Genomic DNA, 11,062 nt, shown 5'->3' with positions numbered 1-11,062 from the left:
GAGAGTCCGTGGGCCATGCTTTCTGGGGTTCCTCCAGTCTCAGTCAGACCATTAAGTCTGGTCTTTTTACTAGAATTTGAGTTCTGCACCCCACCTCTCTCCTGCTCCATCAGGGACTCTCTGTTGTGTTCCCTGTCAAGGCAGTCAATGGTGGTAGCCAGGGACCATCTAGTTCCTCTTGTCTCAGGCTGATGAAGTCTCTGGTTTATGTGGCCCTTTCTGTCTCTTGGGCTAATGCTTTCCTTGTGTCTTTGGTGTTCTTCATTCTCCTTTACTGTAGGTGGGTTGGGACCAATTGATACATCTTAGATAGCTGCTCTCTAGCTTTTAAGACCCCAGACACCACTTACCAAAGTAGGATGCAGAACATTTTCTTAATAAACTTTGTTATGCCAATTGACCTACATGTCCCGAAACCATGGTTCCCACACCTTCATCCCTGCTACTCTGTCCCTCAAAGTTTTTGGTTGTATTCAGGAAACTTCTTAGCTTTGGTTTAGTCCAGTTGTGCTGACTGACCCTGTAGTGTGTGTTGTCCTTCCCTTCACCTAAGATAATTCTTGTTCACTATCTAGTTAGTGAATAACCCTTACTCTCCTTCCCCACCCTCGTAACTATCAAAGAATGTTTTCTTCTGTGTTTAAACCTTTTCTTGAGTTCTTATCATACTGGTCTTATACAATATTTGTCCTTTTGTGATTGACTAAATTCGCTCAGCATAATGATCTCCAGATTCCTCCATGTTATGTTTCACGGATTCATCATTGTTCTTTATTGTTGCCTAGTATTCCACTGTGTGAATATAACATAATTTGTTTATCCATTCATCCACTGAGGGGCAACTAGGTTGTTTCCATCTTTTCGCTATTGTGAACAGTGGTGCAATGAACATGGGTGTGCATATATCTATTTGTGCAATGGCTCTGATTTCTCTAGGATATATTCCAGGGAGTGGGATTGCTAGATCGTATGGTACTTCTATTTCTAGCTTTTTAAGGAAGCGCCAAATCGATTTCCAAAGTGGTTGTACCATTTTACATTTTACATTACAACAGTGTATAAGTGTTCCAGTCTCTCCACAACCTCTCCAACATTTATTATTTTGTGTTTTTTGGATTAATGCTAGCCTTGCTGGGGTGAGGTACTATCTGACTGTAGTTTTGATTTGCATTACTCTAACAGCTAATGCTCATGAGCATTTCTTCACGTGGCTGTTAGCCACCTGAATATCTTCTTTGGTGAAGTGCCTGTTCATATCCTTTGCCCATTTTTTAACTGGGTTATTTGCCTTTTTGTTGTTGAGATTTTGCAGTATCTTGTAGAGTTTAGAGATTAGAAGCTGATCAGATCTGTCATAGCCAAATTTTTTTTCCCAGTCTGTAGGTTGTGTTTTGACTCTTTTAGTGAAGTCTTTTAATGAGTATAAGTGTTTGATTTTTAGGAGCTCCCAGATACATGAGACTAAACAAGCAGTTTCTGTCTGGAGGTGAGATGAAAAGGCAGAGAGGGTTAGGAGTTGGTTGAATGGACATGGGAAATCAGAAGTCGAAGGGAGGAGTGTGCTGTCACAGTACAGGGAGAGCAATTAGGGTCACATAACAATGTATGTATAAATTTTTGTATAAGAGACTAACTTGAAATGTAAACTTTCACTTAAACTACAACAATAAACAAAAAAAAAAAAAGAGAAAAACGAAACAACACACGTGAGGAACGTGCTTCTTAGTCCAATCAATTATATGAGACCAAATGGTCAGTATCTGCCCAAAAGCAGAGACAAGAAGGCAGGAAGGGACAGGAAAACCAGAGGAATGGACACAGGGAACCTCGGGTGGAAACGGGGAGAGTGCTAACACATTGTGGGGATTGTAACCAATGTCACAAAACAATTTGTGTATAAATTTTTGAATGAGAAACTAATTTGTGCTGTAAACTTTCACATAAAGCAGAATAAAATTAAAAACAGAAAAGCTACGGACAGTCCTTGGAGTTGACTCGATGGTAGCGGGTGGTTTTTTGGTTTGATATGGACAGTTCTCAGAAAAATCCAGCACACTGCACCATACAGAATTCTGCATACAACTTTAGGATGCTCACAGACTCCAGTGGTACTTGGGTTAAGAACCCCTGCATTAACAATTCTCCTCAGGAAAAAGTGCTAAGGAAGATCTCCAGGGAGAGATAAAGGAGGGAATCATATGAAACTCTTTTCTTCTGTAATCTTCACCTAAGATAATTCTTGTTCACTATCTAGTTAGGGAATAACCCTCACCCTCCCTCCCCACCCTCATAACCATCAAAGAATGTTTTCTTCTGTGTTGAAACCTTTTCTTGAGTTCTTATCATACTGGTCTTATACAATATGTCCTTTTGTGACTGACTAAATTCGTTCAGCATAATGATCTCCAGATTCCTCCATGTTATGTTTCACGATTCATCATTGTTCTTTATCGTTGCCTAGTATTCCACTGTGTGCATATAACATAATTTGTTTATCCATTCATCTGCTGAGGGGTACCTAGGTTGTTTCCATCTTTTCGCTATTGTGAACAGTGGTGCAATGAACATGGGTGTGCATATATCTATTCCTGTGATGGCTCTGATTTCTCTAGGATATATTCCAGGGAGTGGGATTGCTAGATCGTATGGTACTTCCATTTCTAGCTTTTTAAGGAAGCGCCAAATCGATTTCCAAAGTGGTTGTACCATTTTACATTTTATATTACAACAGTGTATAAGTGTTCCAGTCTCTCCACAACCTCTCCAACATTTATTATTTTGTGTTTTTTGGATTAGAAGTTAAAAGTTAAGGAATGTAGAAGGAAGAACAATCCATTGTTGTTACCAGAATAACAGGCTAGTCAGAGATGACCAGAATAATTAGAGTAGTCAGTGGTGGCTAGAAGTTACTTGATTTCATTGACCAAAGAGAGAAAAAAGGAAGTAGCATAGTTTGAGGGACTGAACTTACTTTAATAAGGAGGCAGAAAGTTGGGATATATTTTCAACATGAGAAATAAGATAGTGGAATGTAGTTCTTTTAAGCAAGTCTGTTATGACATTTGTATTAAGGACAAATTCTCTAAGAAAAATTCTGGCATAAGCCACCTAGCATTTCTACACAACCAATTTCTCTTACAATACCAGGGCCTTATTATACAGAATGGAGAACAGGAGAAGCTCTAGTGGCTAGAGGATCTACTCAGGAAAGGGGAAAGAGGGATTAGCAGATAAAAAAAAAGAACAGATCCAGGAAGGAACATCTTAGTTTGGAGAATTCTTTTTTAGGAGTTATGGGAGAGGATTCAGAAAAACTGAGAAGTGAGAGACTGAGAGAGCATTTTAAAAAGAGGAACCATAGTGTATGAGCTGGATTCTCTTTGAGATCCTGCGAAATATTTAAATCAATTACATTTGCCTACTGGACTTTATTTCTTCAAACACAATGCTGCCCAGAGACTAGGCCACTGTGCGCCCTTAGATATTTTCAGGTTACACTTATTTATTCATTCATTCAAAAACATTTACCATATTATGTTGCTATGAGTCGAAATTCAACTTCATGGCAACAGGATATTATATTACAGCTGTTGTGCTAAACAATGGAGATGCAAAGATTAATAAACACAGTAATTGGTCTCAAGTTCCTCATATTTTAGGAGAGGGGCAGATATGCAAATAATGCTAAGTGCTATAATATTAAACATGAGAACAAAGAGGATATATAATCAAGTTTAGGGAGTCAGAAATGGAGAGGAAATAGGCAGTAATCAGATGTCTTTCGATCTTTCTTCTTCTGCATCTAAAGGGCTGCTTACCTTCAAGCTGAGATGGCTAGATAAGCACTTCAGAACTTGAGCCATGCTGGCTGTGGCCCGTTCCCGCTCATGGTCTTTGACTGACTGTAACCAGGGGTCCATGAGCTGTGAAAAATAAAGGGAGGCTAAAATGGTTTGTAAAGAAGATTTGGGATCACACCTTTATTCTGTTTGGAAGAAAATGTGAAGACAGAAGTTCCACATGTTGCTACTATAAATGAAAATATTTTCCTAATTATAAACCAGTTTGGGCTGGAATTTAAAGTGGTAGAATGACAAGCAAAGGCACAAAGACCTAGGGAGTTAGGTGGTCAGGCCCTACGGGGCTTATTTTCTATCCTTTTGTATGTTTTTAGCCCTACTAAATCTGTTTTAGAAAGAAATAAAATTAATAAGGTGCTATTAAAGGAACTTTGAGGATGGAGGAACTGCATCTGCCTGGAACAGTCAGGGAAGGATTCATGGGCAAGGTGATTTCCATAAGTACAAGCTTCATAAAGAAGGTGGGATTTCAAGTAGAAGAAATGGCTTGAACAAAGCTGCCAAGGCAGGAAAGTACAAATCACAACTGAAAAAACGGGAGAAGTCCAATCTGGCTGGTGCATCAATGTACAAATAGGGAGCAAAGAGAAAGTTTCGGTGGGTTATGGCAAGGATAAATGTCCAAATGCACTTAAGTGCAAATTATTAATAATATGAAAAAGGTTATCCCTTTCTGGGATATTTGTATCTTAAAAAAGGACAAGAGGGCAAGAGGTCTGAATTGCAGTGAATGCATTCCAATGAATGCATCCCTAATGATGGAATGGCATATCCTAAAGCAGGTGCAGGTGAAATAATGGGGGCAGATGGTGATTTACTACCTCTGAATCCCAGCTGGTAGGCAGCTACCTATTTATTCGCTCATGGGGCTGACCATTCCCTGAAACACTTCTATGCCAGTAAGGAATAATAATTTAAAAATAATTGTAGCAACCACTGATTGAAGGCCATTTATTCAATACTTAGAGTAACCCTGTGAAACAGGAATTATTATTTCCATTTAAAGGCGAGGAAACTAGATCCTGAGAGAGACATTAAATTTCCTTGCAGTTTATTGCAGAAGGCCTTTGCAGAGTTTATTGCAAAAGGCCTTATAGCCAGTTAATGGCAGACAGTCAGAATCTGAACCCAAGTCTCTGACTCAAAGCTGATAGCTGATACTCTTAACTATTATGCTGCTCCTAAAATGTAATCCTTCCACATTTTCTTTCTCCACTTCCATCCACTAGTTAATAGGAATAGTTTCCCATCCTCCCCTGATATCCTGTGTACCTCAAAAATGGTGTCAAGATTTTCCAAATGTGGGTCTTTTACCACCAAACTCTGGAGCATCTCACAGAATGCCTGAAATGTCTGCCTGTAGAGACACTGAAAAGGCACAAGATCAATGATGTGCCCCCACGTGAAGTTCCCCAAGCACTGTAGACTTTTAAGGTTCTCTTAGTTATCTTGAGCCTTTACCCAAAGGAACAGAAGCTGTGTAAAAGTACTGGTAGACAATTTGTGGCATGAGGTGAAACAGAATAAATTTTCATTTGAAATGGGACACCCAAGCATTACTGGGGACACAGTTAACCATTCTAACTACATTGGGGGAATTATCAAGATACTTTTAAAGTTTGACTTGTGACTCTTTGACGTCTAGAGATAAAGGGGAACAAAGTCCCCTTAACAATTGCTTTACCATCCAGTTTACTAGCAACAAAAGAAAACCAGGGCCTTTGCACTTACTCTTCCCTCTGTCTGAAAGCCTCTCCTCCAGATATCCACACCCTCTCTCTTCCTTCAACTAGCACCTCATCAGGAAGACTTTCCCTGACCACCCCATATTAAAAAAAAGCCCCTTTGCTCTCAACAATAATATTCTTTATCCTCTTCTTTCCTGGCTTAATTTTTTATAGAACTTACTATCACCTGACATATTACGTATTTACTTATTAATGGTTTGTCTCTTTGCAATAGAATGCAAGCTCCACAAACAACAGTACAGTCTTTGTTTTTGTTTTCTGCTGTATTCCTATTGCCAGTCATAAAGCTTAGCACATGGTGACTCTTAATAAATATCTGTTAAATACATGAATGAACATTCCTACCTTATTTTAAATACAAAAGGAAGAAAAGAAGAGATGAAGGAAAAAAGAAGACGAAATACGAAGAAAAAAGATACTATCTAATTTAACTACCTATTTTATTCACCAGACTTGGTTTACAGTAAATGGCTTTTGGCTAGTCCCAAAAAAATCAAACGTACCCTCAAAAAGCCAAGATCAGCTGACCCTGTGGATGGCAAGTTACTAAAGCAAAGCATGAGTTACCTCTGAGTTGTTGGGCCTACTTGCCGTGACTTCCTGCAGCTGAGCAAGGGTCGTTACAGAAGGCAGAGTAATCATACTTTTGATGACAAGACTGAACAAGTCAGCTCCATCTTCAGAGCCAAAAAACAAATGGACATCTTGGTAACTAAAACAAGATTGTTTGGGAATAGCAAATTGGGAGGAGCATTTGATTTGATAGTGATAAGCAGGGATCTAACTAACCAAAAAGGGAAGGGTAGGCTGGCTGGTTTATCATTCAGATGGAAGAGATAAATGGCCTGAATTTTCAGTCTATTTGGATAAATCTCACAAAAGGTTAGAGAAAGCATTTTGGGCTCACAGCCTACATCCCCACCCCACCCTTACCACAAGAGGTCCCTGATACCCTTCCAGGCTTTCCTCCAGCTCAACTACAGAGGGAAGCCTACTATAGTCTAATATAGTCAACCACGATTTTCTAAAGTGTGTTCTGCTGAATGTTAATTTGGGAATGGTGGGCTGAACCAAGTTTAAAACTTTTTAACTACAGGACTTCTCAGGACCTTTAATCAGTTAATGTGCAGTATGAATTTCCAAGAGAGGTACACAGTATGCAGCCCTTTCCAAATTCCTTTGACTGTAAAACTCTACTGTCATGAAGCATATATGGGACAAATTTTCCACTGAATATACTTTGGACAAAACTAAACTCCAAAGTGGTTCCAATAAAGTCTTTCAGATATGGATTGTACATACATGAAACCAGAGTTCTGAAACAAAACACAGATATGGCATGTTGGTTGACTCTGGCATTGGCCATGAATGAGGATCCAAGATAAGGGGCATAAAGGTGTCACCTGAAGTCAGCAATGGTGACGAAGACCTCCTGGCGCATGGGGCTGAGGAGAGAATGTGGGGGCTCCTCTTGCAACAGCAACTGCAATGAGAAGGGAAGAACTTTAGAGTCAAGAACGTGACAAGTAACTAGGCCAGATGAAGAGGGATGTGGATGGCTTGCCATAACAGCAGCAGGTCCTTCAGTGGGCCTTACTCCTTGGCTCCACAGGACTGGTGGTAGGACAGTGTCAGGGTCTAAGGGTTTATCCTCTGGACCGCAGCCAGAACCTCGCTCTGCCTATTACCAGTTGCTTGAGCTGACATTATTTAACCTCCCTGTACCTCAGTTTCCTCATCTGTAAAATAAGATAACAGTACTCCTTATCTTCATGGGATGGTTGTACTAAATGAGTTCATTCATAATACCTAGCAGCCCCCAATAACTGTTAATTATTTTTATTACTGGTGACTATTTCTAGTTTGGATGATTCCAGTTTAGGCATCCTAACTCCTCTTTCTACTAAACCAGCCATCTCTATTATACCAAAAAAACAAAACCCACTGCCGTCAAGTCGATTCCAACTCATAGCGACCCTATAGGACAGGGCAGAACTGCCCCACAGGGTTTCCAAGGAGCAGCTGGTGGATTCAAACTGCTGACCTTTCGGTTAGTAGCCTGGGCTCTTAACCACTGTGCCACCAAGGCTCCATTTCTACTATAGTGCCTAATATTACTCTGAGTTTCTTGCCCTGAAAAAAGAGCAACTCTCCAAATTACAAATCAGCAGGGAAGAAGCTGCCCCGCTCTGCTGTAAACACCTAAAGAATGATAGAGAGGGAAAAACAGGGACTTTGGAGCCAGACAGCACCTGTTAGAACTTTACATTTGCCCCTGACATCAACTCCCTGAGATATATCTTATTCCCCCGTGCCATCCCCATTTTACAGATGAAGAAACTCAGGCACAAATGTAAAGGGTTGTAGCGAAAGCCTTACTAGATTGTCTCCCTAGCCTGTCTACTCTGGAAACTGCCACAGCCAATAAGAATGGGCACCTCATAGCCATGCTTCTGCTAAGTCATTCTGCACCACTGACCACAGCTGATCTGCCTAGGAATAGACACCAAGGCCAATTAAATTCTCTCTCAAGAATCTGGAATTGGGACAAAGAGCCTCCGTCTCAGTCTGGCTGGTCTACTGAATGGGGAAAATTGAAAATTTGAGAGCACTGGGCCCTACGGGCAAGCTAACAGAGCTGATTTGGGGGAGGAGAGAGAGAGAGACAGAGAAATGAGAATGCATTCAAAGGTACAAAGATAAGAGAAAGAAAAGTTCTCCCGGAGTATATGAAAGCTTTTTATTTTGTAGTTTCATTCCCTTCCTGAGGCAGCTGCTCTTCTTGTCTTAGGGTTCTGGGGAACATACAGTTATCCTCAGAATAGATCTCTTTTGTGTTTCAGATGCCTCTAATGGACTTCCCTTACCTGCTTCCAAAACGACCTCACTTAGGAACTTAGGCTAGTGCCCAGCTGACAGTAAATGCTGAATAAATATTACCAGGCTCCCTTCCTTGCCTTTCTGAATTTTCTCTTTCTCTTCTTACCTTCCAACTGTAGTGTGACCCTGAGATCTTACCTGTGGCCTGCTGTTCTTCTTTATCTACTTATTTCCTCAAAGAGCTCATCTACTTTAATGGTTTTATAGTCTAAAGGGATGAAGCATAAGACTTGATTGCTCTCCAAGGGCCCTAATCGCCCAAAGCTAGTTATCTCAAGAGCACTGCCACTGAAATCACAGCCAAGACCTGACATTCCTATGTTAAGAAGTGAGTTCATTATCTTTCTCCTCCAAAGGGCACACCTCTCCAGCCTTCAACAGCTGTCAAGGGTGCCCTTTCCAGAGCTCATGAAAAAGATGATTTGTGACTGTTTTTTCTCTTATTCATCAATCACAGTGACACCCATTCCTGCTCTGCACTTTCTGTGATTCTCCATTCCTGCACCCATACACCTCACTCATGGAAGAAGGCAATGCTTCATAGCTAAACCCTCAGGCCTGCAATCCCTTCTGACTTCAACCTATTTGACCTACTTCTGCCAAATTAATCTTTGGTTTTCTTTTTTCCTATTTGTAAAGTAGTTGTCTAGTAGGCACCACTTGGGGTGCAATCACTCCTTCTCTAGGAACTGCCTCCAACACAGAGATGGATGCCAAGAAGTCATGACCTTACTATAGGTGGGGTGCTCAGTCACACCTGATTGATGCAGAGGTGGGGAAAAGACTCAGTCTGGGCCAATCAGATTCTTCTTTCCAGAATTTGGAATTTTAGAGTGACAGACACAGACTCTGGGAGCTGCTACAGGTTTCAGTCATGGTGACGGCAGAGCAGCTCCTGCCTTTGAGATCCCTGGAGTTGTTCTGGAACCTGCTCTTCTGGAAGCTTACTTGTTAAACTTCTTCCTTAGATTCTAAGAGATATCTCTGCATCCTTTTTTTTTTTTTTCTTTTTAAACTTAAGTGAGCCAGAGTTGGTTTTTGTCACTTGCCACAAGAATAATCTTGAAAAAATGAGACATTTGTCTCTAAGGCCTTAACAGAAGCCAGACAGGCGTTAACGACTCGATTTTCAAGGTAGAGCTACTGAGGTTCAGAGAATCTAAGTGATTTGTCCAAGCTTGTCAAGCTTGTGTTTGACAGAACTGGAACTAGAAACTGTGTCTGGTGATTCCTAAAAGAGCTTCCTTTCCTTCCCATCCTGCTTCAAAGAGCTAAAACTTTCACTAGGACAACTGAGCAGAGTCTTTTCATAATTAGTACAGCCCACTGTGACCTCCTTCGGCACTTATTTTCATACTATGGAAGAGTCTTCCTGAAACATCATTCTCAGTCATTTCCTGTCTTGCTGCTCAAGTCATATAGTGCCTCCTCAATGCTGAGCACACCCTTTAATTATTTATCAAGCAACAACATAGTAGTGGGGTTTTGTGGAGGACCCAGGATGCAAGACTAGAGTGAAGCCCCAAGCTGGCAGAGGAGAATAGGCTCACTATGAGTTGGAATCAAGTCGATGGCAACTGGTTTGGTTTTTTAAAATTATTATTATTTATAGGGTTTGTATGAGATTGAACTGACTTGAGGGCAGTGAGTTTGGTTTTGTTTGGAACAAGGCTTCAAACAGGTTGGTTCTGGTTCAAACCCCTGCTGAGAATTTACATTTCTAATAAGGTCTCTGCTGAGGATTTGCATTTCCACCCCAGATATACTCAATCAGAATCCACATTTTAACATGATCCCCAAGCGATTCTTATGTATGACTTCCTGGGAACTTGTTAGAAATGCAAATTCTCAGCAGGGGTTTGAACTAGATGAACCGGTTCAAAGCCCTGGTTTGGAAAGACAAGTCTGCTTATATTAAAATTTTATTACAGCAGGTCTTGGTGCCCATGTCTGCTGCTGAGTCAGTAAAACTATCTCCTTGGCCACTATGCCATCTTGCAGGATGCAGATCCTGGCCTTGGCATAGCCAGGTAGGAATCTTCGGCTTACCATTTAAGGCCCCTATCCAGTGGTCCATTCTCTCGTCTCAATCCTATCTACCACATCCTTCAAGGCTTGGATTAGGATATCTACCCGGATTAATTTCACCACAACCCTGTCGTTATTTTACCCTATGTCCCAGTTGCCACTGACATTATTTTCTTCAAGCCTTATCCTATATTCTATTAAAAGTTCTCAACAGATTTCTTTACAGCTTTTTTGAGGTATAACAGACATAAAACTGCAAATATTTAAAGTGTACATTTTGATGACTTTTGACATATGTTTTCATCTATGAAACTATCATTATAATCAAGATAATGAACATATCCATCACCCTTAAGTTTCCTTGAGCCTGTCTGTAATTCTTCCTTCCTGCCCCTCCCCGCCTTGCTCCTGTCTCCAGGCAATCATTGATCTGCTATCATTAGAGATCAGTCTGCATTTTCTAAAATTTTATATAAATGGAATCATACGGTATATCCTTTTTTAAAAAATTTTATTATTATTTTTTAAATTTTTATTGTACTTCAG

General features: G+C 40.5%; 1 protein-coding gene across 1 annotated transcript in view; it reads right to left on the bottom strand.

The window, feature by feature from the left end:
• MROH8 (maestro heat like repeat family member 8) overlaps positions 1-11,062 on the bottom strand; it is an 84,685-nt gene that overhangs the window by 43,787 nt on the left and 29,836 nt on the right. The window contains exons 5-8 of the mRNA XM_023724784.1: positions 7,012-7,091; positions 6,176-6,320; positions 5,133-5,228; positions 3,819-3,923 (exon numbers count right to left, since the gene is read on the bottom strand). Coding sequence (XP_023580552.1) covers positions 3,819-3,923; positions 5,133-5,228; positions 6,176-6,320; positions 7,012-7,091 — 426 coding nt within the window. The remainder of the gene's footprint in view (positions 1-3,818; positions 3,924-5,132; positions 5,229-6,175; positions 6,321-7,011; positions 7,092-11,062) is intronic.

This window comes from Trichechus manatus, unplaced genomic scaffold, assembly GCF_000243295.1.
Source record: "Trichechus manatus latirostris isolate Lorelei unplaced genomic scaffold, TriManLat1.0 scaffold00008, whole genome shotgun sequence".
Taxonomy (NCBI): Eukaryota; Metazoa; Chordata; class Mammalia; order Sirenia; family Trichechidae; genus Trichechus; species Trichechus manatus.
The sequence above is the reverse complement of the archived record's forward strand: the minus strand, read 5'-3'. Positions and strand labels throughout refer to the sequence as shown.